Below are 27,153 nucleotides of genomic sequence, written 5' to 3' on the forward strand. Positions count from 1 at the left end.
GCAGCTCAATTAAAAACAGGCCTGTGAGACTGACACAGCTGCCTTCACTGCTCAGTCCCTGTCACAGTGCAGAGAGCAGAAAAGCACTACGTGCAGCCATGGGGCACTTTTCCAGAGAGACGTGTTAATCTTTACAGAGTCACCCTCACGCAGCCATCAGAGTAAACTCAATGACAAATCAGTTAAAATAAATTACTTTGAGGAACTTGTATGGATGGGGTAAAAAGAAAACCATATGTGACATCTCTTGGGTCCTACCTGTGACAGCACATAACTGTCACTGTCTGCTGTTTATTGTTTGTCCAGCACAGTGCCCTCCACACGCCCCCAGGTCCACTCTTTGCCCTTATCTGTCCTGTGTGGGTCCTGGGAGGCTGACCTCTGTGGACAGCAGGACTATGTCTGCATCAGCTGGGCCCAGCCCCTGGGAGGCAGGAGAAGAGCTCAGAGGCTGGGGGAGCACAATGTCAGGCATTAGCCCCCCACCCTCCTCGGTGCTCCTGTGGCCAGGCAGCCCCTCTTCCAGTTCCAGCTCTGCTCTCACTGCTCGCTGCCTTACTCCTCCAGGCCCAGTGTGCTCCCAGTTCAGTTGCTGCTAATCCTTGGGTGCTTCCCCAGCCATGCCCACATCTCTATAAACATCCTTCATTACACTCCCTTCAGTCGAAAACAGTCTAAACACCTGTGGCTGGGCAGGACCCTGGTGGACACACTGTCGGCAGCCAGGGACTCCAAGATGCAATCACTTACATGGACCGTGTGGACCAGATCAGACATCAGGCACTGCCTCAGCTTCTCGTCGCTGCTGGTCCCATGGAGCACCAGATCGGGCATGTACGTGGGGCAATAACCCGCCAGAAGGGAGCGGCCAAAGTTTCTTACATTCGGGTTGCTGATGCTCTGAGACCTAAAACAATATGGGTGGGTTAGAAGACAATTTAAAATGGGCTCGCTTCTGTGTTACAATCAGAACAAACACCCAAGCGACACAGGTCAGATTCAGGGTGGGCCATTTCGCCATTCCTCCAGTAAGCAGATCATCGGCATCAGAAAAGGGAGGAAGTTAGAAGAGTAAAAGGAGTTTTTTTTCTAATGGCAGTGCAGGAAGAAAAGAGTATATTGATGGCTGTTTATGAGTTTGTTCTTGCATCTTATATGGAACATCCACCAGGCAGTCTATGTCAAGGGAGTGAAGAAAGAAAGTCTACTGGGGGGAGCCTGCCAAAAGTCTGGCTTCAGGAACGCAACACATCTGCACAGGGTGGTGCCCACGACAGTGCAGCAGAACAGAAGAAGTCTCTAATTGCTGCTTTCAGTCATCAAAGACCAAATCATCGACCTGATGGAGTGTTAAGGAAGAGGTGTTGTTTCCCAGCCATTTCACACTGCTCTGTCCGGCAGGACAGAAGCTGCCCGGTGTGTGTAATCCAACTCCTCCGAAGCGAGGCATCTGCTGCCAACCGTGCAGCCTCATCCAAACGACAGAGCACCATACTCCCTGCTCCCACCACCACCTCCATCACATTCCTTAGCTTCCCCAACACGTCCCAATCTTTGCAAAGGTACACACTTGCCTCCTTGCTCAGAGAGCTCAGATGCACTCAGCCAGTGGTCACCCTTGGAGGAAGGGCAGGCTGGCAACTGTATCGGTTTGATAACACTTCTAATACTTTGAGAAAAACAACCATCATGTGTGACACAGCCAACAGTAGCTAACAGGATCATGGCACATTGGAACCCAGTTCCCTCCGCATCCCAGTCGGACAGGCTTACCTGGGCAGAGGCAGCTCCACTTCCAGGGACGCTTCAGCCTGGTCACTGCTGTGACCGAGATTCACTGCGGCCAAAGCACAGGCTTCGTCGTCACTGTCCCCGAGGGCGCTGTCTGAGCTTTCGTTTCTGGGAATGTCTCCTTCAGTCCTGAAGTCAGCTGTCCTGTCAGCATCCCCACAGGGGACATCTGTAGCAGCTGAGACGCCGGAGTCCTGCTGTACACACCTGCTGGGGACAGGCTCTATCAAAGGTCCCTCCTCATCCTTCGAATACAAACCTCTGGTTTTCTCCGGCATGCTCTGTCCAGTCCCTGCCGCACTGGCGCTGGGTGCAGACGAGTTGGCTGGGGGGTCGAGCTGCCCGGCAGCATCTGCCACAGCCTCAGTTCTGAAGCCTCTGTCCTCAGGATAACCCCTGTCAAATTCACCTTCATCCCCTTCAGATGGTTGATTCTGAGAACAGTGGACAGTCTGTCTGAAGCCAGGCGGGAAGGAGCACCTGGAAACCTGCTGGTCCTGAGCCATGTCAGCAGCCACCCTGGGCTCAACCAAGGGACAACCTGCTGACTCTGGATATTGTCTACAGGCCTTCAGCCGCTCCTCCATGTTCTGAGCACGGCTTTCAAAGTCAGACTCTGGAGACACAGAGCTTCCAATCTGGAAAGTGACCTTTTCTAAGGGAGGCTTCTCCCGGGAAAGTCTATCTGGGCAAGGCCAGGCCGCTGACCGTTCTGGTACCTTCTTAGGCATCTCCCCTTTCAACTCCTCACTGATCTTTAGTCCTGTCCCCAAACCTTCACAGCTGGAGAACCTGGAACAGCCATCTCGTAGGGCCTCTTTTTCACTTTCTTCCTCCTCACAAAATGCGTCCTGAGGTTTCCAAGAGCTGTCCAGGGCTGGGTCCTGGTAGCCCAGGCTGCAGGCCACAGAACTCTTGTTTCCTTCGTTGTCAGGTTTGGGACATAGGTCTCTAATGTCACTGTCCTCTGGGGTCCCAGCCAAGCCCTCGGGCCCAGGGCTCCTTCCCTCAGCTACCGTTGTCGTTGTCATCAGTGGCAGGATGGGGGGAAGGAGAGCGGGCTCGTTTCTCACCGTGACGACCACATACTCGGACTCCTCCACTTCTCCCCTCTCTAAGGCTGTTGTGATGTTGCTCCCATTTAACACCTGGTCCTCTTCTCCATGCGTCCCACTCCAGGTCAGCTGGTTCTCTTGCAGCTCAGAGCAACGGAGGAAGTAGGTCAGGACGTAAAGTATGCGCTGGACCAAATCCTTCTGCTTCCCCACCACCACGGTGCGTGTCAGCCTCACCGGAGAGCCAATGGCTCCGTAGAGATCGCCTATAGAGCAAAAGGGACACAAAGACAAAGTTGTCTGGGGTGAGCATGTCATGGATGTGTCGGCTTTTACGAGAGAAAAACAAATGACTTATAATCCCAAACTAGAACTGCTTCTTCTCACACAACTTATTTAGGCCAAGAGGTAACTCCTAGTAATGAGTGTTTTAGTTTTGACTCCTACAGTGAGAGTCTGCTAGAAAGGCTGGCACGGGCTGTGGCCTGCTGCTAGCGATGCAAGGGGGCAGCGCTGGAATAGACAGCCCCTTGTTAGGTCTGCCACGCAGCTCACCGGCCGGCCAGCTCCCAACTCCTGGAAGGCTGAAGCCAGAGTCCTGAATATGTGACCACACCAAATACTGTATCTTGGAAAGCAGAATGATGAGGCTGTTTTAGAAGAACCCTTGGACAATAGAGCTTGGGGTGAAATCCAGATTCAGGGATCTCTGAACTGAAATGCAGTGAATCAATTCAAAATACTCAATGAAATGGCCTGTTCAGAATTATCTCAATATACACACATGCACCAAGTAGAATCAATTTGATTAACAAGAAGAAAATCACTTAGTCATGAATAATACGGTTCTGAATATGAATGAATCTGACTATTTCTATCACTTCACATGAAAATTGTGCTGGAAAAAATGTGTCCCGTAAGTTATTTCCTGACAAGTTGATTAAAAACTGGCTAATGAACCATGAACATTTGGCTTAAAGGTAGAAGGGCAAATGTGTCAACCAGCCCAGCAGCATAAGCTTTTCATCAAAAGTATTGGTCAAGCCCTGGCTGGGTAACTCAGTTGGCTGGAGCTTGGTCCTGTACACCAAAAGGTTGCAAGTTCAGCTCCCCGCCAGGGCACGTACCTAGGCTGTGGGTATGATCCCCAGTCAGGGCCTTCATAGGAGGCAACGAACTGATGTCTCTCTCTCTCTCCCTCTCTCTCTCTCTCTCAAATCAATAAAAAATATCCTTGGGTAAGGATTAAAAAAATAAATAAAAGTGTTGGTCAAGTGCCTATTAAAATTATTGCATTTGATAAGCTACATATCTGATACTTCGATAATAATGACAACAATTACAACAAAAAGCCAACATTTACAGACTGTGCAGGCACAGTGCTAAGTGTCTCACGTGGATTTATCTCATTTGTACCTCTATATAACCAACCTGAGTCAGAAACCATTCTGGTGATAATCAAAATGTTGGAATAGGTCAAAACTTGAAAAGAAACTAAGTAAAGGAGAGAAGAAACACGGTAACAGTTATAAACAAGAACTCAGGAAGTTGGAACCCGGGCGAGGAGCGCATCCAGAGAGATGAGGGAAGGCATTAACAAGGGCACATGATACATGAAACTAATGAAACAGATAGATTAAGGCCGAGGGAAAATTTATGGAAACCCTCAGGAAGCCCTTCCTGTGGAGACTTCCCCGGCGTAAGGCTACTGCTCCTAAAAACTTAAAGGGCAGGACAGAAACGATATTAAACAGTACTCTCTATAAAAAGACCAGGTGACAGGCTACTAGAGCTTTATCTCTGAGGCTTTTGCAACTGACTGAGAAATCTTCCAAGAATTCAAAACAATAATTCAGAACTGTAGTCTGATGCGAGGACAAATACTGAACTAAGCAACTGTATTGTTGCTTCCCAGTGGTTACATCGCCACTGCTGCAGGGCATCACAGCTATGCCAGGCTCTCACGGGCACCTGTTACATCAGTCTCAACGTTAATAAAGAAGATACGCTTTACACATCTGAAATCGGGTATTTAAAAAAAAAATCAAAGAATGTTAATATTATTTTTCAATGTATTTAACATTTTAATGACTAAGTCATAAGTTAAAAAAATAAAACAAAGATGGCTATTAAAAACAATTTATAATAATTTGAACTCTATAAAGTAATGAGAGTAATGTGTGTGGATACTGCCATTACTCTATGGCCAAACCTCATAAAAATAATGCATTATTAAAATAACAGAACTGTAATATTAAAGATTTACTGGACCTTGAACTCTAAGGCAAGTTTTTCAGTCCCATGCTGATGAAGCTACTAAATTTAGAGTAGGTTCCTTTGTTCTCCTGAGTATAATTTTGCAAAATGAAGATGAGTTGCACAGCCCTGTAAACAGCCTTAACATCACTGAACCATACACTCAGAAGTGGTTAAGATGATAAATGTTATGTTCTGTGCTTCTTTTAAAAGCACAATTTAAAATATATAAACTTAAATTTAAGAAAAAGAGAGAATATGAGAGAAAGACAGAAAAAAAGGGGTGTGTGTAAAAAGACTGTTTGCAGGTGAAACAGAGAGAGGCCACAGAGTACACGAAGCAGCGAGGGGTGGGGACAGGCTGAGAGAAGAGATCAGGGGAAGGAGACAAACAGGGGGACACAGAGAGTGGACACTAAGAGGAGGCAGCGAGCAGAGGGACAGAGAGGGGACCTACAGAAGGAAGAGGGGAAGAACAGACAGAGGGTAAGGAGAGGGAAGGAAGAAGAAAGGATACGGGGAGTGGAGAGGAACAAAATGATAGAGAACTGAAGAGAAGCACAAAGGTTGGAGCAAGGTGAGGAAAGGAGAGAGTGTAAAGCATACACAGGAAAAGAAAACACCGAGGGAGAGGGAAAGAAAGAAGACACCCAGAGAAACTGAAAAGATAGAAACAAAGTAGAAAGAGAGGGGATAGAACAAGAAAGGGGGAGAGAATGAGGTGAGAAGCTGAGAGAATCCAGCAGTATTGTAAAGGGATGGAAAACTGAGGGGGGGGGGCATGGAGATGGAGAAACAAAGGCAGATAGTGGGAGAAACTGAGAAAATTAAAAGGAGACAAGGAGAGAAACTAATTATCTTAAAGGTCGCTTACTCATTGATTACATTCTAATAAATGTGTATATGCTATGAAGTCCCCTTTAAACAGTGTTACCCTAATGCTAAACATTGTAATTTATTGTATTTTTATTATGATTTAGTTCAAACTATTTTGAACTAATTTCTCCTGTGAAGTATTGTTTGGCTTATGGGTTTATGGGGTTGTTTAATGTCTGAGCAAGTGGGAATTTTCTCCTTATATTTTTTATTTATAGTCTAATTCCACTGCATTCTGAAACATATAATTTAGACTTCTGGAGGAAAAAAATGAAGAAGAAATTTCAGATTCTTATGCTTATACTAATTTAAACCAATGATCCCAAACCTGTTTTTTCGAGGAGGAAAGCTACTTTACATTTCCACAAATGCTGGCAGTCATTAGGTCCAAAAGAGACCCACATGAAACCCCTTCGATCATTGTGAAAGACAGTGGCTTTCCCACTTTGTAGACCCATCCCAAGAAAGAAATACATTTTAGACTGTAACCCTACACTCCCTTTGAAACAAACATTTTACAAAGCACGTATGTGTCACTCTGACATTTTCTATTCTATTGTGCTTTTTAAATGCCCTTTTGACCTACTGAGCAGCTTTTGCACAACCCACTAATGGGCGGTTAGCCACACCCTGGAAAACCTGTATGTAGAGAGCACGTGGTAGGCAGAAGTAGGGCTTGGTGAACTCGAGTGGCAAGCCCGAGAGGATGTGAAGGGCTTGTTGCTTCCAGCTTCTCTCGTTTCCCTGAGAATGCTGAGAAACCAGTCAGAAGTGGGCACCGCAGTGGTACTGTTATTGTTGTAATTAACTAGTTAAATTAATAATAGAAACAGGGCAAAGGGAAGGCCAGACATTGTAAGCATGGTCATCTGGGCAGCTTCACCAGGAAGCTACAGCTTCACAGTCCCCAGGGAACCACTGGTCCATTCCCTGCATATCACTGGGGGAAGGGATACAACAAAGGGGGAGATGGGCACATGCACAGTGACATTGTGGTGATGCAGGGAAGGTGCTTGCCTGTTAGGCTAGCCAGGGGAACAACGGACTGGCTAGAGGGTGGACCCCATCAAAAGCACACAAAATCTTGGAAATTTAAAAACCCAAGACATAGAGTTCCCTCTCTCTTCTTCTTGCTCACACTGGTTCGCTCTTTCTCCATGACCTGCACTCACCTGTGCACTCACCTGTTCTCTCTACCTAGCCATGTGGCCTTAAGCAGCCACAAGGTCCATGGCCATGTGGACCCCCACACAAAGGACTGCAGCTGAGAACACAAAATAAGCTAGCCAGATGCTGGACTTGACTGTACTTTGATATGGAGCAGAAATTCTGGGCAGTGGCCTTAATTCTGGCCCTGCTGAAGACAAGATTAGACTTCTTCCATGGTGAGATGACAGAAATGGGACCTTAGAGAGGAACCCTCCTAATCTTACATCATCAATAAAGCTTTTCAAGACACCCCATCCTCCAGTGGGGGCGTCAGGAAATTCTTTTCTTCATGGCACCCCAAGAACTCTACTTCCACTGATAACAGATGGCAACCCAGATGGGACCCACACCAGAAGAAATATCGGCTTGTGGAAAACGTCCCTCCACCTCTACCAATAACAGTAGCTGTCCTGGCAAGCTCTCAGATATGCCTTTAAAATAATTCAAGATAAAAGTTTCTCTATTACTTAGGAAGCTGGGTTAAAATTATATCTGCATCAGTGTTTATTCCTAGCAATTTATATTTTCCTGTTTACTGTGACTTGGTAAACAGTTAAGAAAATTATAATGATAATTGGAAATAAGCATCTTCCCCAGTCAAATTATTGAAGCCTCTTGATTTTTTGTAATAATGGAAACTCAACCATCATTTACACTTGGCTTTACCAAGCTATGGCATGTCTCTGCACCAGGGCCTCATCCCCTCCTCACATCACTTTGTCCACAGACGGACACTGCTGCACTGTTTGGGGGAGAGAAGCATGGGAGACTCAATAATACATGACCTCCTTTGAAAAGTACTCTGAGCCCGTAGGAAGGGACTTCCCCTTGTTAAGTTGAACAAAGGGAATTAGTGGCTCTCAATTAGTTAAATTTCAGATGAGAAGCATGCCTAATTATAAATACATTTATCTAACTAAATGCACAGTGCTTAATTAGTGTTGTTTTTAAACGGGTGACCTGGCAGCACATAACCACGTCTTCTTCCCATCCAGCCTCCTTCCCTTCATGGCTCCCCTTGGTGATATCACCTTTCTTCAGGGCTACTACTCCGTAGCAAGAGCAGCAATGCTTTGTCCTTCCCTAGGAGAGCCAGACGGCCCGGAGAGCATGAGGCGCGCTGACCACCTCACTGGGCTCAGTACTGATTACTCATAGCATATCCATTTTAACACCCACAGAGTCTTTATCAATTAATAAATTCTTCATAGATTCATTTAACATGCACCTATTATCCCCCTCATGGTGAGACCGGTATGCTCTTTCTTATACATTTTATGACCCAGAGCACAAGGGCAAGACACCTTTACTACCTATAAAATGAGGGCAACAAGGAAATTTGGAATGAGAATCTAATTAATTAATATGTGTAAAAGGCACTTAGAACACTGTTTAGCTCACAGTGACAGCTCTCATTATTGTTATTATAAGATGCTGTTTTCTAAGATCTCCGATATCAATATTTTCATCATCAGCACCAGTAGTGAAGGTGCTTTATAAATAACACAGCAATAATGAACTATTTCCACCCCATTTTACAGATGAAGAGACTGAGTCAGAGAGGTTAAGTCACTTGCCCATGGACACTGGATTTGATCTGGGCTGTTCTGGTTTTGGCACCCATACTTAGCCTCTGCACTTTATAGTCTCTCTCTTGCATCCTTTCTGCACACCCCCATCAAAAGGCTACTCAGGACATCCTGAAGTCATCTGAATACAAATCTGCCTCCTCCGTTAGGCAGCTAGCTTCCTGAGGATAAGCAGTGCATGGTATTCAACTCCATATCCCTGGCATCTAGCACAGGGTCTGGGACAGAGAGAGTGTGAAAGTTTCACTTTGTCACTCTAAATGCTTGATAAATGAGAGGTCCTAGAGTATATCTCTCCTCCACATGAACCCCAGATATGCAAAATTGGTTTCATAAGCCCCAAAACTCTGTACCCAACTATGCCAAAGCATTAGATTCCAATATCATGCCTCAATACAAAGCTTTAAAGAAATAATGCCACCAATAAATTGCAAGGAAGCAACGTACAGAAAGATAAAGTTTCTGACTTATGCTAAAAGAGAAAAGGTGGTAAAATTATGGAGTGCTACTTTCTTTTTTGTCTTATTTTTCTCCTATCCAGTCTATCCTCTAGGGTAGTGGTTCTCAGCCAGGGGGTGTCTTGCCCCCAAACTCAGGGGATGCTCAGAAATGTCTGGAGAAATTTTCTATTGTCACAACTTCAGAAGGAGGCTTTTCACTGGGCAGCTAGTGAACAAAGGCCAGTGATACTTCTAAACATCCTACAATACACAAGACAGCACCCCTCTCCCCCACCCAACAAAGAATGATCTGGTCCAAAGGTCAATAATGCCAAGGTTAAAAGACCTTGCTCTAGTGTGATGTGCTGCATGGTCTGGGAGACTTCATAACTTACCTACACAGCTTTAAAAGAGTAGAACAAAGCCGCTAGCAGGGAAAGGTGAGGAAGGTGGTAGCCTCACAATAAGAAATCCGTGGGCCAATCTATTCCCTGCATCACTGGGTTGGACAGTTAATATCAACTAAAAATTCTAGCATTTTCCCCACTCCATCCCAAACAGCCTCTGAATAATCATATCAGTACTAACCCAGCTGTGCCCAGAGAGGATTATACGGATGCGTCTTGGCCAGCGTGTTCACTGACTGAGAGGTGCGTTTCTCGGAGAAGGCTTTAATGGGAGGGTGATCAACGGGCATGACAGTCGGGACCCAGGCCAGGTGGTAGGTTAACACTGCAGTCAGCAAGGCAGCAAAAAACCTTCGAGAAATGGAAGAAAATACAACTGGATGAGTCAACGCAGGAAGAGGCATGTCACATACACTGGCCACGGAATACGCGCACCACGCTCCAGAGAGCTGAAGCTTACTGGTTTTTGTTGATCTGCTCTATCAGAAGTGTGAACTCCTTGAGAAAGCGCTGGCAGAGCTGGGTTTTTTCCAAAGTGTTGGACATCATGGTAAGCCATACAGGTTCTGCGATCCTTGGAACAGAATATAAGTTCCAGATAGTCCCTCTATGAAAAGAGAAGGAATACATAAAAGTGTCACAAATATTATTTTGGATAATCCTTATATAAAGGAATAAAGGAGGTAACAATGATCTGAACTTATGGAGGACTCAAGAGACTCATGCAGAATATAAAACAGGGGTCAGCAAACTATGATCCACAGGCCAAATATGACTATCACCTTTTTTGTAAATAAAGTTTTACTGGAACACAGTTACGTTCATTCATTTACATATTGCTGCTTTTGTACAATGGCAAAGTTGACCAGCTGTAAAACACATCCACTCTTCCAAAATCAAAACAGAGGAGACATATTCTGACTTGATTTTCTAGCTGTGTGCATAAAATTATTGAGAAACAACTGAATTCCACCTTGGCAAAAAAAACAGAGCACTTGTTGACTTAGGTAGCAATGCAAAGTTATAGTCACCGGAAATGGGATTCATTCGCTAACTAAGGTCTCCATGTGCTAACACTATTTTGCCCCCATTTCTGAAGGGATAGGTGCTTGAAGTAAGAACAAGACCTCTCTATGTACACTGTCAGTGAGGCTTTCTGGTTCCATACTTTCACATTCTTGACCTCTGAAAAATTGATACTCTCATTAAACTAGCGACCAGACTTCCAAGTACAAGCCAGCTTCTAGCCTGACCACAGCAGAGCAACAGTCAAGTGCAGGGCTATCCTCACAAACTACAGAAGGTTCACTATGCATCAGGCTGCCGGCAAAAAGCACAACTTCACATCTCCTATTTCTGACATATCACCAGATAATGCCTAATGTTACTTGAATAGTTTATACATAACCCAAGATTCAAAAAGGATTCTGCTCCAAGTATAGAGTTCACCAGCATATACCTTAAGTATCACAAAAATGTTCCAACAAGAAGTGTAAACTTTTTTGTCCCTCAGCTACAGAGTAACACTGACTACTGACTCGTTAGCTCCTGACTGCCTTGGAGTGGGATTCCATTCCCCACTGAGAAGTTGGCTCTAAGAAATGGCGTGACGATCCCAGCTCAGCACAGTGAAAGAGAATTCCACCTGCTACCCAAAGCAGGTTATCTTTCCACCCAGATATTAGGGGCAAGGACTCCAGACAGCAGGTGTCCAGAGTACAAAGATCATCAATTAGAAACTAATAGTGAAGGCACACTCTAATAAAATCATATAATGTAATGTCTAGGTCAGGACATTTGTGGGAGGACACTGGGTATAAGCCAGGAATGCCCTGGCAAGCAGGAATGCGTACCTCCCTGACATACATGCTCTCCCCCCATCTATGCTCTGGATGAGCATCCTTGAACTCAAGTTTCCACATCTGTAAAACGGGGTAATAGTGCCTACTCTTAGGGCTTTTGTGAGGATGACATGGAATAATGAACAGGCTAATAAAAGACGCTGGAATATTAGTTTTCTCCTTTCACTGTTAAAAAACAATCATATCAAGGACTATCAGGCAGCAGTGAGGATCACTTGGTGCTGGGGGACTTAAATGTTTTGCTCCGTCGATCTGAGTTCTCATCATAAAGGAAGGAGCTGCTAAAGTGACTAACAATGGTCAGCCCCCAATTCTTCCAAGTCATGGTCTCTGTGTCTCCCTGGATCCATGCCTGCCACTGCTACTCATACATTTCTTACATTAGAAAAATTGTGAATTTACCTGAATTCTCCCAGAGCTTCCATCAGACGACTGACATAAAACTGGACACGGAGGCTTGATTCTGCTATCTTCCTACAGGAGATCATGGCCTTCATTGAAGAGAAACACGCCAAATTACTCTCCGGCAAAGAAACTGCTGTATAACTATCTACTGGGCTTTATCAATAAGTGATATCATAATCAAAACACTCAAGGCAGTGATGTCTGAGTCATCAGGAAGCAGGAATTTCCTATCCTAAAGCCACACATTATCCGATATCTAATATCAATGATGTATGTTCTCTAGGAAAGTGATCTGATACCTAAACAAAGAGACTCTACCATCTTTAAAGACCCACAGTCGCTTCTCTATTTGAGTAAGATTATGTTCTTATTACCTTTTCAATTGCGCTCTTCAGCCTGTTCAGGTGAGACTCAAACAGGGGGAAATGAGAAAAAAAGAAGTCCTGGAAATCCCTCTGGGCTTCTTCTTTCTCGCACAGGGAAAAGATGATGCTTATGGCGATTTTCTTCCTCCGAACGATGGCTGGATTAGAACTACAGGTTTCTTCAGCCAAGCTGAATGTCTCATCAGTCGGCCTGGAGGGAAATAAGTTTGAAGAGTTGCATCAATGTATCACACTGAGGATTAACTGATGTCAGGGGATGACATTCAGGTGGCTAATCCAGAACACTCAAAGTCTTAACCAGGAGTTGATCTACCTCTAATTCATTCTCTTCTGTAATTCTCTGTCATGAAAATATAGCTTACAACCCAATACTACCCTAACGTGAGACTTAAATAAAAATGGAAAGTAATGTCAAATGCCCCCTTGCTAGGCCCTTAGCCCCTCTCCCGCAGACTATCTGTGCCAGGTTGGTGGTGTTTTGAAAGGGCTGTTGACACACCTGCTCACTCAGAACACGGCCTTTTGCTCTGGTTGATAGACACCAATAGATAAGAACGTGGGCAGAGAACTGATCCCATGTGGTATTCTGTTTAGCCAAGGGTCACATTAGGTATTCACTGGTAGTTGAAGCTCACTTTCCAAAGGCTCTTCAAATTAGATGAAGTTACTTCTGTAAATGCTTGGATTAAGCCATGTGTCTGACTTAGCTCCCTGGGAAATCCCCAAACGGAAAGACCACCTCTCTTCTGGTATAGCCAAGTTCTCAAAAAACGAACATTCTTTTGAGAGACTCTGCTTCTATGACAAGAGAATGATGAAGTCAATAACTCCTGGATATATATTCAAGTACGGGCCGGCTATGTCTTATATTTAACTATTCTGACAAACCAACATAACTGCCCCATAGCTATGACCAGCAAGAGTGAAAACAAAAGAATTAATTTGTTTTTTTCTACAAAGAAATCAAAGCCAAGGACATAACATTGCAAATAAAAGCACCCAGCCTGGCACATGGCAGTTGTGCAATAAGTTTTCTCTTACTCATTGACTCCATCATTTGGACTCATGTCTCTGCCAAATATGGGTGGATACCACTTCCTCTGTTTTCTTTACTACAGGTGACAACATAATAATTACGTATGCTTCTCAGAATCCGAGGCAGTTCGCCTCCTACTCTTGGTCTTAAATTTCTCACTTAGTGCTCTCCTTACAATCTATACTGTGCCTGATTTCAAGCATACCCACATTTTAAAGAACATACATACATCAAAAGGTTTACGGCCAGGAAAGCTATTGCATTTTTAAAGGAAAGGAGATAGACATCTTGTTCTAACCTCAGAGGGATTTTATTGTTTCTGTCGACTTCAAACAAGATTCCGGAGATATAGGTGTGGTCGGTAAATCAGTAAAGGCTCTCACTAACATGCCTTTGGAAGGACAAGATCTCCACGTGCTGTTGTAAATGTGATGCACTATAATAAACCATCACCTCTTTTCTCAAGAAATCCCTAGATCCAAATCATCTGTTCATCAGAAAAAAATTCTTGAGGCTTTTAGAATTTTACTTAATTTCATACAGTGTTCCCCCTTCTTTTCCAAAGTACCTGTACTATAATTTGTTTTCCTACATCAGTTTATTTCTACTCTGAACAGGAAATTCTGAGCTTATTTGATACCAATACTTCCTTGCAACCCTTTTTTGCCATATCAGCCCATTCAACTTAGACCAATGTGGTCTTTAATAACCAAATTGCAATAAACACTGAACTCTATGCAGATTTATGCATCGTCTTCATCTCTACCCTGTAAACAATAACCAACTCCATTTCAACATAGCAGAGAGCGCCCCCTACTGAATTTCTGAAAAACTTCCATAGCTATCACAGTGCAGGTAGCTCTTACTTGCTTCACGTATCTCTCTACTGAATTCTAAAGTAACTGAGCTTCCTTCTGTAGCCTTGGATCAACCAAACTGGAATAAATCAGGTCATGTGGTATTGTAATTATGTTTTAAAAATTATTCCACAAGGAAAAGATGTTTCAGAATGTTTTTAAAAATTCAGGTATGCACCCAAATACTTCATCTTATCTTTACTCTTAGTCACCTAAAGGTGAGGTACCATAGACTGTTTTTGCAAAGGTGGAAAGTGAGGCAGAGTGATTAATCAACTTGCTTTAGGAACAGAAAACCTTTAGTGACAATACTAGATAAGAACCCAGGGTTTCTGTCTTCTAGTTTAGGCTCATTTCTTGGAAATGACCAGGGACTCTGCCCCATGTCTGATCCATCTGCTGGTGTTCCTGCTGTGAGATGCATCATGCCAGCTGTAGTACTGAATGGAAATAGCTGGGAGTAATCACATCAGCAGGCAGGCCTTTGGGTCAAGGAAAGACTAATGCTGCCCACTTGATTTTTCTTCTAATAAAAAATCAGAAGGAATTTTGTTGACATGAATAAGCATTTACATTATGAGTACTTCAAGATCATAAACAATGCCAAAACTCTGATTATTTAAGTCCATCTCAATGATCTATACTAGATATCAAGACTGCCTAGTCTGCCCTAGCTGGTTTGGTTCAGTGCTTAGAGCTTTGGCCCACAGACTGAAGGGTCCTGGATTCGGTTCCGGCCCAGGGCTCATACCTAAGTTGCAAGCTCAATCCCCGGCCCTGGTTGGGGCATGTGCAGGAGGCAATCAATTGATGTGTTTCTCTCATATTGATGTTTCTCTCTCTCTCCCCCTTCCACTCTCTCTGAAAAGCAATGGAAAAAATGCCCTTGGGTGAGGATTTAAAAAAAAAAAAAGACTTTAATCTAATTGTTTATGTCAGCTTTGAACTTACACTGAATCTATACACACCTTAGAACATATGAAATTGCTACTTTTGTAGGTCAAAGACCATCCCCTCAGAAACTTTATATGGTTGGTTCCATTTAATAATTCAAGTCAAAAGCTTTTCTGGGACATTACACCTTGCTCCTTTAAGGTTTCAATAGGCTCACTAAGAGATGGAAGCTCTGCAGCTTTCCTCCCACTACAAGCAGTACTCTGTGACAACTGCTAAATGCCCAAGACTGACTCCCCACCCAGTAACCAAGGTTTACCACCAGGCACAGCAGGGGGCCTTGTGGCATGGGTGTCAGCATGGAACCACTGGTTAAGGATTGTGAATATCCTCCCTGACGACCTTTAACTCTCTTAGGAAGAAAGGTTTTAACTACTCTGAGTTTTCTCTCAAAGCCAGAGGCAATCATAATTTTGATCCCACTGTTCTTTTGTGTAGCACAAGACACTAATTTTCCCCACCCACACACCAGCCAAAAGGGAGCCATCAACTGCAATATCCTTTAAATGAAAGGATCTTTGATGGCACAGGGATCAATGCAAAATGTCCACTGTGCTTACATTCTCAGTGTTAAATAGTGCTGAATCCAGGCCAGCTCCACAGGCATGCATCCTGCTCACATGGAGTCCTGTCCGCTCTCAGAAAGAACCCAGGTTTAGTTTAATGTTCTGTGGTTGCTGTCTTGAATTCTTAATAATTTTATTATTGAATTTGTAAGTGAAGCCTGATGGTACAATGGAGCATGTGTGTGTTCTCTGGTAAAGATACCAGAGTGCAAAGCATGTGGTAGGCTCAGGCCCGAGGGCATGCAACCCAGACAATGAGTAACTGGCCTGGCAGTCAGGCACACACCCGCATGTCTGGGCAATCTAGGGTGCCACAAGGCCCCAGCGTGGCAAGGCTGGGACCTGGGCTCAGATTGGTGGCTCTGACAGTGGCTGCAGCAGAAGCAGCAGTGGTCACGACCATGGGCAAGAGGAAGAACTTAGGCAGGCCTGTGACCCATGTTGGGAGGACAGCTTGTCCATCTATCAGGGTTCGTCCCTATGAATTCTGCACAAAGTAAGTTTAACTCTCTGACCTGAGCCCTAGAACAGTAAATAATTACAAAGTAAGAGCCTAGAGTGGACAGTGCAATAAAGCATATCAGGAAGTTATTAAAATTCTTCAAAGAGTTTATAATCTCTGGTTTTTCAAACTGCAGCAACATTATAAATCAAATACCCACAGGCACAGAAATAGAAAGTAAATGTAAAGATTGATGCATTAGCCCTGGCCAGGTGGCTCAGTTGGTTAGGCAATGTCCCGTGCACCAAAAAGTTACAGGTTCAATTCCTGGTCAGGGCACATGCTGGGTTTCGATTAGATCCCCAGTAGGGGGCATGCAGGAGGGAGCCAATCAATGTTTCTCTTTTGCATTGATGTTTCTCTCCCCCCCTCTTCCCTTCTTCTCTAAAAAAAAAAATCAATAAAAACATTTTTTTTTAAAAAAGACCTCCATAAGTTACAGGAAATGTCAGAGGAAACATTTAAAAAACCTTGTATAAATTTACATTTAAAATTAAATTCAGACAACACAAAATGGATTTGAGTGAAGAATTAAATCTTTTTAGAAAAATTTCCACAAGAATCATCTGATCTAGATGTACTAAAATTTACGTTTGAAATTTTATCAGAAATGTATCTCAACGTTATTATAACCTACAAAGTTCCAGTAATAGTTGCATCTGCAGAAATATCTCAAAATAAAAAAAATATCAAAAATATTTGCCATCTGGCATTTGCCAGGAGCTATTAATGCTGCTTTCAATTACACTGATTGATGTATAAATTTTGATAGCCTATACAAATGAACTTGCACAAAAGTGAACCAGAAAAATCTTATGAGTGAAGGTATCATTTTATTATTATTTCTTATATTACATAAAATTATGACACCAAAGTATTACCTTTTGCAATTCATAAATCTATGTTATTACTCATGTGTCAATATTATTCCTATTACATTTTGTAAGTAAAACATTTTTAAAGGGGAAACTTTATATTTTAGTATACTCTTTAACAGCACTTTTTCCTGTGTTTTGAACAAAGGATGCTACATTTTCTTTTCTTTTTTTAATATGTTTTTTATTGATGTTTTTCGAGAGAGGAAGGGAGAGGGATAGAGAGAAACATCACTGATTGGCTGCCTCCGGCAAGCCCCCTACTGGGGATTAAGCCCACAACTTAGGCATGTGACCTGACCAGGAATCAAACCATAACCTCTTGGTTCCTAGATTGAGGCTCAACCACTAAGCCATGTTGGCTAGGCTGATTTTTGAGCCCAAGATATCTATTTTAGGTGTAAGTTCACTAACGATTCATTAGTTCCCAATGTCAGGTATCAATTCAAATTAGAAAGGGAAAGCTTCTAAGACCCATCTATTTCTTCCAATGACAGAAGCTGTCATAATGACAGTGAGGATGGTAAGACACCTTCTCCTGGCAGCTGCAGTAACAGCAATGATAACGATGGCAATAATAATAGTAAATAAGTTATATTGGCCAATATTTTATTTACCATGTCTCGTCCTTGATTGGCTGTATCTCTTTTAACTTTTCCAACAATGCTGTGAGGCTGATACTAGTGCAATTATGAAACTGCAGGTGAAGAAGCAACACTTAGAATCCAGGTAGACTCATTCTCACATTCACCTAGTGCGTGGCAGACCTGGGATGTGTCCCCACACCAAATTCCAAGCTCTTAACCATTCCACTCCAAGTCTGCCAACCAAAAGGCAGCTCCTCAGTCAGTGAGTGATGCAGCTATATATATTTTTCTTTTTTTTGTCTAGCTCCCTACGATCTTGAAAGTAACAGAAGAGACAAGCAGCCTGCCATGTGCCACACACACACCCTGACCCCTGGTTTCTCAGCCTGTCCCTTCAGCACCATCTTTCATGAAGGACCCCCAGGTCTCCCCAAACCACCAGCAAGTGTTCTCTCCCTTCTCAGAGTGCCAAAGCACTTTATTCCGTTATTTATGGTATATATCTTCAAACTACCCAAATGAAGGCAACTACCTGAATCATCTTTACACCTTCACAGATTCCCTACACATGGTGATTACTAGTCAATTTATTAAGTCAACCAATTTACACGTGAATTTTCATAGGTACAACCTATCTTAATTCCCTCTTGAATTTTTGGATTGTAGAAAGAAGAGGCTGGAAGCTGTTGACGTGACATCATCATAAGCCAAAAATACACATCTTGCAAACAACTAAACTTTAGATCTAAAAGCATGCCAGGTGGACAATAGAATTATTGGGGGAATCACTTCATAAATTACACAAACGTTTAACCACTATGCTGTACACTATGCTGTAAAATAATACTGAATGTCAACTGTAATTAAAAAATAATAAAAATCAACTGAGATGAAGGCAGAAAATATCTTGATGCCACCTCTATTCATAATCTGATTCATGACTGACTGGTTTAAGAATTTAAGTTTCACAAAGAGAGTATGTTACAATCCTTGAGTTCATATATTTTCACACTGGTGTCACCGTAACCCAAGGAAGAGATTTATTCCACCCTCCTAACGTACAACAGTTACATTTGGAAGGAAGCCAATGAAAACAGGGAGCATACTCATTTTAAATTAACACCAAATGTAGCTTATACATGACACAACCATCCAGATATTTCCCAGTGTTTTCCAAACCAGAAGATTTATTTTTTGTTTTTATTTATTCTTTGCAGGAAACTTCTAACTTGTAAACTTTCAGGCAAAACTGAAGCTCATCAGAAAGTTTCAGCTCTCTTGTTTTTTGACAGCAGGCGAGTACAGCATCCTGCAAGTCCCACCAAGCTGCCTACACTACTCATACCCCCTTCAGCAAGAGGAAACTTGCAGCTCACCTCCTTGGAATGATGCCATTTTCCAAACTTGTTGTCTGACTTCGCAGCCAGCGGCGCTGGTAACTGCTAGAAGAAGACGCAGAGGAGCTTGGAGATGGGAAAGGCGTAATCAAAAGGCTGCTCAGGGAGGCTGTGGGGAGGAAAAGTTAAAAGTTGAAAGTTGAGGTAAATGAACATTGTGTAGCTACATAAAAAAATAACCTAAAATTTCAGGTTCTACCAGTCATGTCCAGCAGGGGGAGACTTAACTTCTCTCCTACTTGGATGTACAGCAAAGAAAATATCCTTTAAAAAGGAAACCAAGGGATTGCAGACCTAGCAAGTGCCTCAATGACCTGGCCCCATATTATGAATGCAAAGTCATTACTATTCATTAAGTCAGAGTGCAGATTTCTCATAAAATGGTCCACATATAACATAACTAATTATATTGCTACCTGGTAACCAATGCCATGCACATTTACTTACACCTGTAGGTAAATCTAGGTGAAATCTAGACAAATGAGTAGTTGCTCCACATAATATCCTCTCTCCTGCTCATCACCAAATACACAAAATTTATCCCTTCTTCCCCTCAACCTCCAGCCTCTAGTCTTAAATGTGTTTTCTGCTTGGATTACCTATTTGCCTCCGAGCCTTTCTCTGCTTCCTCCTGCTACATAATATTAGATGCCTGCACTTGGGCTTGCAGTACGTGTGAGCTGACATGCTGGCCCAGACTTCTCTAACATCTCAGGTCCATCTGAGGTAAGCAAAGGGTTTCTTTCAAGTAACAGGGGCTTGGAGGATGTCTAATGGTTTGGAAGAATGAAAGGAGACGGACTTTCTCTTTTTACTTCTCTAGGGCTAAGGAATTAGACATTGAAATGTCACTCAGTCCAGGGGAAAAGGCAATGGGGTGTTACAGATGGCTAGTCAACATTTTCAGAAGCAAATCACAGGGCAAAGGAAACTGACTTCAGTAAACACAGTGGACTAAGCTCATGGATATCACTTGGCAAGGCAGTTTCTCCAAATGACTATTATGTTTATGTTTTTATTTACATCTTTTACAGGCAGATGGAAATAACCTGACTCTCTGACCTGAGTTCTTAGATCTACAATAGTTATTTGGCTAACAGTCAATAATCAGTAAGCTAATGCTGAGTGTCTACCATGTGCCAGGTGTTGTGCTAGGCAATAGGGATACAGTAGTGGACAAGACACACACATCTTGGCCTTCATGAAGCTTCAAGTCTAGAAAAATATCAATGAACTTCCCAGGCAATAAAATGTAGATGCATAATGACTCTAGCTTCCTCCCAAAGCAGAGGTCTATGAGATGCTGTGTGTGCCTTGTACCCAGGACAGTACCCAGGACCACAACAGACAATAAATAATGTTTATTGCACATACAGCACTTCTGCGCTAAAGTGCTACCCAGACGTGGCTGGCCCTAGCAGGTGGCCTCTGCTCTGATCTGGTTTTAGCCTTGATTTAAGCCTGGACTTAAATCTCCAAAATCAAATCTTCATTTCAAATATCAGTGAGTTGGTAATTTTACTGAGAATTTTGAAAGGGGGTAGAAGAGAGTTTTTCCTCAAAGCCACACAAAATTACTTAATAAAAATATCCCAATTAGAAAATTCTGCCCCACCCCCAAAATTCTCAAAGCCCCCTATAAGATCCAGAAGATCCTTGTTCCCAACTCCCAAATCTTCAGGGTCTCCTGTCTTCTGCTGAGCAAATAAGCTTCTTTTGGCAGGTGGAGGATAGTTGTGGGGTACTTGTATTACAAACATTTTTTTTCCTATCACAGAAACAAGACTGCTGTGGTATATACAGCAATACAATTTATTCTGGAAATTGGACTCCTATATAATTCAGTTTAGTAAACTGTGTAAGAGCTCAGGATCCTGGTTCAAATACCAGCTCTGCTACTCGGCAGCTGTGACACTTGTGTACGTTACTTAACCTGTCAGCTTTCTCATCTATAAAATAGGAGACAACATAGTACCACATCCCAGTACTTTTCATGAGAGCCGCAATCTGCTAGCGTGTTATGAATTATTTAGCGGATCAAAACCAACATTTAAAAACAGAAGAAAACAGAGTATAGTGCAGTGTTAAGATTAATTATAAAACTTTTTGTTTGCTGTTTATAAAGATGTTTGTTACTGGATCATGATGTGAAATGCATATGCATGTGTTGCAGACAAAAGAAAAGTTAGAAAAAACACTGATCTGTTTCCAAAGGTTCCTGTGAGGATTAAACAAATCAATCCACATAAAACATTTTGCCTAGCACTTCACACAATAAATGTTAGCTATTCACTCTCTCTGATAATTCTTGGAAAAGGTGGACTAATTAAGACATTTCAGAGTACTAAGTGGTTATTAATGCTGATTAGCTAACTATGAAAAGAAACTAGGGCTTGTAATAGAGACATGAAAAGGAAAGGCAAAAAATTAAAATAAAAAGAGGCTATTCCTTTTCTCCTCATTAAAAAATGCTGAATATTTATGGCATACAAATGAAATATTAAGCTAAAGTGCTGGCTTAGAGCCATCCAGCATTCCCTCATCAAAAATATCTTAATATTACTTAATAAGACTTTTATGGAAAAGTACTGTAGTGTATATCATCAACCAGACACTCTAAGAAACCATACAGTTACAACTCTTAAATGCAAAACCAGGCCTAATTTTGGTCCACAAACTACTGCCATTTTTCATGAGAAAAGGGCGGATTCAGCTATTTGTTCAATCAACATTTAGTGCATTTGATTGTTGGCGAGGCTCATGGTCTGAAAGGCAGTGCAGTGGGATACAACACTGGAGCTCTGCTGTGCACCCTGTTCACCTAAGGAGCTTGATAAAATCAGAGCTGCACCCTGGCCGAGTGGCTCAATTGGTTGGAGTACACCAAAAGGTGTACATCACCCAGTATACCAAAAGGTTGCAGGTTCAATTCCCCGTCAGGGCACATACCTAGGTTGCAGGTTCAATCCCTGGTCGAGGCATGTATAGGAGGCAACTGATCAATGTTTCTCTCTCACATCAATGTTATTTCTCTCTCTCTCTCTTTCTCTCCCTGTTCCTCACTCTCTAAAATCAATAAAAACATATCCTCTGGTGAGGATTTAAAAAAAAAAAAAAAGAGAGCTGCATGGGCTCTGCCCAGCTGATGCACAAGTACTTTTTGTGATGGGGCCTGGCAGCTGCTGGATACTGAAGAGTTTTTGCATAGGAGTTCAATGGGGGGCATTCTGGCCCCAGCTGTGCCCCCAGTTAGCTCTGTGAGCTGGGTAAAGAAATTCTCCAATTGGTGCCTGAGTTATCAAATGTGAGACTTTTAAATTATTCATTGGCTCCATTTCAGCATTAAAAGTGCTATGTCTAACACTCCTTAATATCTGCAGTATCACTTTTCTTTTTAGAGTCCTTTTATAATTAGAAAAAATGTTACTACACATATGGGTTGCAAAGACTTTTGAAGTTTTGTGCACTAATCAGAAAATAAAAAATGGCCAAAATCCCATCACCAGATTACTGTTAACATTTTGTACCTGGTTAACTCTCAACTTTCTTCCCCACCCTCCCGTCTGAGGAGGACTCTTTAACTAGCATCCTTTTATTCCTGAAAAATGTATCATTCTGGTGAGTGATGTTGATAATGAGGGAGGCTATGCATGGGTGAAAGAGGGGACTACATGGGAAATCTGTACCTTCCACTCAGTTTTGCTGTGGACCTAAAACTGCTCTAAAAAGTAAAGTCTATTTTTTAAAAATTAAAGCGTTTTGAAATCATAGTGGCAAATCTAGAAAGAAAAAAGCTAAAGTGAACGAGTCCACAGTTGTGAAATTGAAGAAAAGAAATATCCATTCCAGAAGAATACCAAAGATCTGCCTTGAAATATGAGAAGTCTAAAGAAATGAAGAAACTGAGTTCTGCTCAAGCTACAGTAGATTGCCAAGTTCACACATTTAAGACAAGGCAAAGCCTAAGGTAAGAGTGGACAGTAAAGATACAACTTTTTTAGATTGGACAGTTTATTAGTTACACAGACAGTGAGGAGCAGCAGCCAAAAGGTGCCAGTTCACAGTGATCCTTTTCCCACACCCCAAATGGACACACTGACACAAAGGGGGTCAGATGCCTGCAACACAAGTTGCGGGAGCCCCTGTTGCTGGGGAGCCAGTTCTGGACTCCGGCTAAGCAGTTTTATGTTCTGCAGCTCTAGTATGATGGCGGCTGGGCAGAAAGCTCCCTCAGAAGCTTATCTCATCAGAACCCTGGAGGTGATGAGAAACTGTCTCATGTCAACTGCCCAGGAGAGATGGAGAAGTAAGTGGGGGGTGACCCCCTAACAGCTCCTCAGAGGCCCCCCATTCTCTCAGGTTCCCAGAGGAGCACAAGTTGTACCACCAAGCCCGGTAAGTGGCAGTGCAAGCCGGTGCCCATATGGATGCATGCAAGGTCAACAGGGCGCCACGGCCCTTCCCCTACACAGAAACAAACAGGAACAGCACACTCCTGACTCCTGCAGCTCTCCACAAAGCACTGTGTCAGTTAAGTCAATAGGGTTCAGGTACAGACGGGATGTCACTTTGCATTATTCAGAGGTGATCCACGTAGTAATAAGGAGTCGGACTCCAGGTTTTGATGTTTGACTACTGATAACTTTTAAGCTTCACCCCCACCCCCTTCCTTTTACCTGCCCCATATCTGGGCAAGCTGATGAGAGAGCCCCAGGGCTCCCTCCTCTGGAGCCCATAGGAAGTTCACACCCCTCACCCTGGCCCTGCCCTAACCACCACAAGCCCCCCCCCATCTCCTTTCCCTTTCTCACAAGGCATCTTCTGAACCCCACCCTGCTCTCACCAGAGCGCCTCAGTATGTGGGTAATAAATCTCACACCCTCTTGGGGTACGTAGGGTGTTATCAGTCTTGACATCCAAGCCACATCCTGGGTGTGGGGTCCGTCTTATCTGCACAGTGGGCCGAATGCATGGCCTCTTTAAACACTATGGTGAAGTGTATTCTTGCCCTGAGGGTTCATTTTAAAACACTTAAATAAAAATGTCTCAAAGTACATACCAGAAGTTTTCCTCATACTGATCTTCAGTGTCTTATTACTTTTAAGAACAGAGGAAATGAAGTTGCACAGAGAGAGAATGGGGAAATTATTTTTCTTGTCAATGACATGGACATTTGGTGAAGAAGAGAATCTAAATGTGAATTAAAGTGGCAGATTAACAAGGCTCAGTGACTCTGGACTCAGTCCGGGCCCTCTGAGCCTTACTCTACTCAGGGACCCAAGATTTCCAAATTTTAGCTTCTGCTCCAACCCATCTCTTTAGAGCCAGTTCCTACTTCTAAACTGTAGCTGAGTACTCACAGCTGGAGAAGTTAGACACTTCTAATAAATATTACCTCAACATCTGTCTCTGCTTTCCCTAAACTAGTTAATGCCAACATTCTCCACTTCTTTTCCCAAGTTAGGAACTGGAGGGTTGCCCTTGGTTCCTCCCTGCTCCCCCATCTCCCGTGTCCCATCCATCGCTGAGCCCTGCCAATATTAGCTTCTAGTATGACTGAAATTCATCCCTCTTCTCTCCTAAGAGGGAGGAAATATTTCTAATGGCAACCACTAAAAGAACCTCTTACAAATAACTTACCTTTTTGATTTACATATGCAGAGAGGACGCATTCAAAATATCCAAAAGAGAGCGCAGTGAGAATGCATTTCCCCTGCATACCTGTCCAGCTCGTATCCCTTCCAGAGATAGCCTATGAGCATACTTATCTGTCTTTCATGCAGAGAGAGAGGTCCTATATATGCTTTTTGGAAACATAATGACAGCTTACTGTAACACACTGTTGCTACACCCCAAGATAACTTTCTTATTTCAAGGCAGGCTGAGCTGCCTCAATCCTTTTAACTGCCACATGGTATTCCTTTACTGGGAACTGTCACTGGCCTAGTCCCTGGTGACTGATGAACGTCAGGTTGCTTCCCATCTTTTGGTGAGCACAAACATTTCTTCTTGTCTCCCACTTCTACTTCTCATCTTCCACAATGACGCTAGAGAAATTATTCTCCAACTTGTCATAAGTAAAAGTCTATGAATATTAAATTTTGAATAAAATATATGTATTTCTCACTTGACTTCCGTAATATATTCCCAAAATGCAGGGAGTAAGACAAAAACCTTTGAGTACACTGCTAATATTACAATGTGAAAGACATTGTGAGCTTACTGTTTATTCCTTTACTGAAGCCTCTTTAAAAAAAAGTCTAACTAGTTAAGGCAATAAATGAGTTGGATACTTTTGTTATTGCTTTACTTCCTCCACTTCTTTTCCCAAGTTAGAAACTGGAGGAGAACCCAGTTCTGTGTGCGTGTGCGCGTGTGTGTGTGCATGTGTGTGTTACAAACTATGCAAAGAGGCATTGGAGTACTTATGAGGGGTAAAATGCATTAAGAATAGATCAGAATTAAGATTTTCTTTCTTCTCTGTTATTACAAAAAGCAACTGGATAACCCAGAAAAAGCTGTATATTTTTCAAAGATACTATTCCAAAAAGGGGTGAAGAGGAAAAAAAACAATGATTTTTTCAAAATTTTATGCTAGATAGGATAGTCACTTTATACTAGTTTTACACACACACACACACACACAGTGGCAAAAAGCCCCATAAGTTTGGGGACATTATACTGAAATAAAGTTAATGGGGGGGAAAGTTTCTTTGTTGTCCATCTCCCTCAGCCCCTTCACCATTGATCTATTTTAGCAATAACTATGTTAGTTACATCCCTCAGCTGCCCCACTAACAAGATGAAATCCAAATTCCTTAACATGGCGCTGGCACCTTCACATTAGCCTTTCATAGCCAGCCTTACCTTCTGGCATTCCCTCACACTCTCAGTCACACGGTCCAGCATTCTAACCGTGTACGCTCAAGGATCTACACCTTTGCACAAACTATTTTCAGAAATGCTCTTTTCCTGAACTCAGATGCAGTTCTTTTCTCCCTACAAGCTGTCACTCAAATATCTCATCTCCTATGAGGCCATCATCTGACGTGCCACAGTGTTTTATGAGTGAGTACTTATCACACTGTATTTTAACTCTTGGTTTACATGTAACTCTTCCTGAGGGCAGGTGCTACATTTTTACTCTTCTTCAAAAACATCCCAAATTCTGGTAAAGCCTGACAACACATGGGGCTAGAAAATTGTAATTCAATAAATAAATGTGGCTTGATGGTTGGTTAGTCAGAAACTGGTGCTACCCTTCTAACCTTTTTCCTTAATTTCAACTGTATCAAACTGGCCTTATTGTGAAAACCACCAAAATAGTTTAGTTCTCTAACAGCAGAGTACACCCCTTTAAAAATGTAAAACCATGCGGCTCTTTGTATTCCCAGAGCACATTATGCACAGAAGTGTGCACCTAAACGTGAACTAAGGTCCTCCATCCATTCCTTCCTTTGGAGATTGCCTGCAGAGCTACTTCCCTCTGCAGAAGGAAGAGATGGGCAAGAACAAAGAACTGCAGGTATCTTTTGCGATGGAGAATCGCAAAATTTCCTTTAAAATTCCTTTTTATCCTGGGACAAGTTTCTCCCTACAAACAATGATTTAAAAAACAAACAACAAAAAAGCTTCTTTATTAGATTATTGAGAAAAATAAAAAACCTTAAATTATTCTTCAAAACTGACTTGTGTAATCAGAATTGCTGGTGGCATGCAGGAAGCCGTCTGCAAGGTGAACTGGTGTCAGCTGTGACTTCAGGGAGTATATTGGCCTGGTACATATGGCCGCAAAAACCCCCCCATCTCAAAAGGTGCTGACCTCAGTCACTTTGGAAAAGAGTGGACGTGTGTGAGACGAAAGGTTAAGGAATTGCACATGAGCGCCGTTAATAAAGTCGTTTCCGGCAGGGGTACAAGGTAACAATGCTGACACTGCCGTCTGTGTATACTGAAGTGAGACACTAAATGGATGGCAAGCGGTGAGAGCCAGGTTCCTCACTGCTGCAGTGGGAGTTTATGGATAAGCTAGAGAGAAGGCGGAGTGGTCCATGTGGTAATGGTTTATGAATAACAGAGAAAGCAGTACAAACTCACGTTTAC

The 27,153-nt window shown here is 42.7% G+C and overlaps 1 protein-coding gene across 2 annotated transcripts in view; it reads right to left on the reverse strand.

Annotated features, from left to right (window-relative positions):
- The window catches only part of FNIP2 (folliculin interacting protein 2), a 117,623-nt gene that overhangs the window by 23,992 nt on the left and 66,478 nt on the right, over positions 1 to 27,153 (reverse strand). For both annotated transcript variants that reach the window (XM_087816532.1, XM_087816531.1), the window contains 7 exons: positions 19,030 to 19,159; positions 12,265 to 12,466; positions 11,888 to 11,976; positions 10,084 to 10,230; positions 9,805 to 9,974; positions 1,774 to 3,112; positions 751 to 907 (listed from right to left, as the gene is read on the reverse strand). In XM_087816532.1, the coding sequence (XP_087672658.1) occupies positions 751 to 907; positions 1,774 to 3,112; positions 9,805 to 9,974; positions 10,084 to 10,230; positions 11,888 to 11,976; positions 12,265 to 12,466; positions 19,030 to 19,159 (2,234 nt within the window). The remainder of the gene's footprint in view (positions 1 to 750; positions 908 to 1,773; positions 3,113 to 9,804; positions 9,975 to 10,083; positions 10,231 to 11,887; positions 11,977 to 12,264; positions 12,467 to 19,029; positions 19,160 to 27,153) is intronic.

The sequence above is a fragment of the Miniopterus natalensis genome, chromosome 4, assembly GCF_054644295.1.
Source record: "Miniopterus natalensis isolate mMinNat1 chromosome 4, mMinNat1.hap1, whole genome shotgun sequence".
Classification (NCBI taxonomy): domain Eukaryota; kingdom Metazoa; phylum Chordata; class Mammalia; order Chiroptera; family Miniopteridae; genus Miniopterus; species Miniopterus natalensis.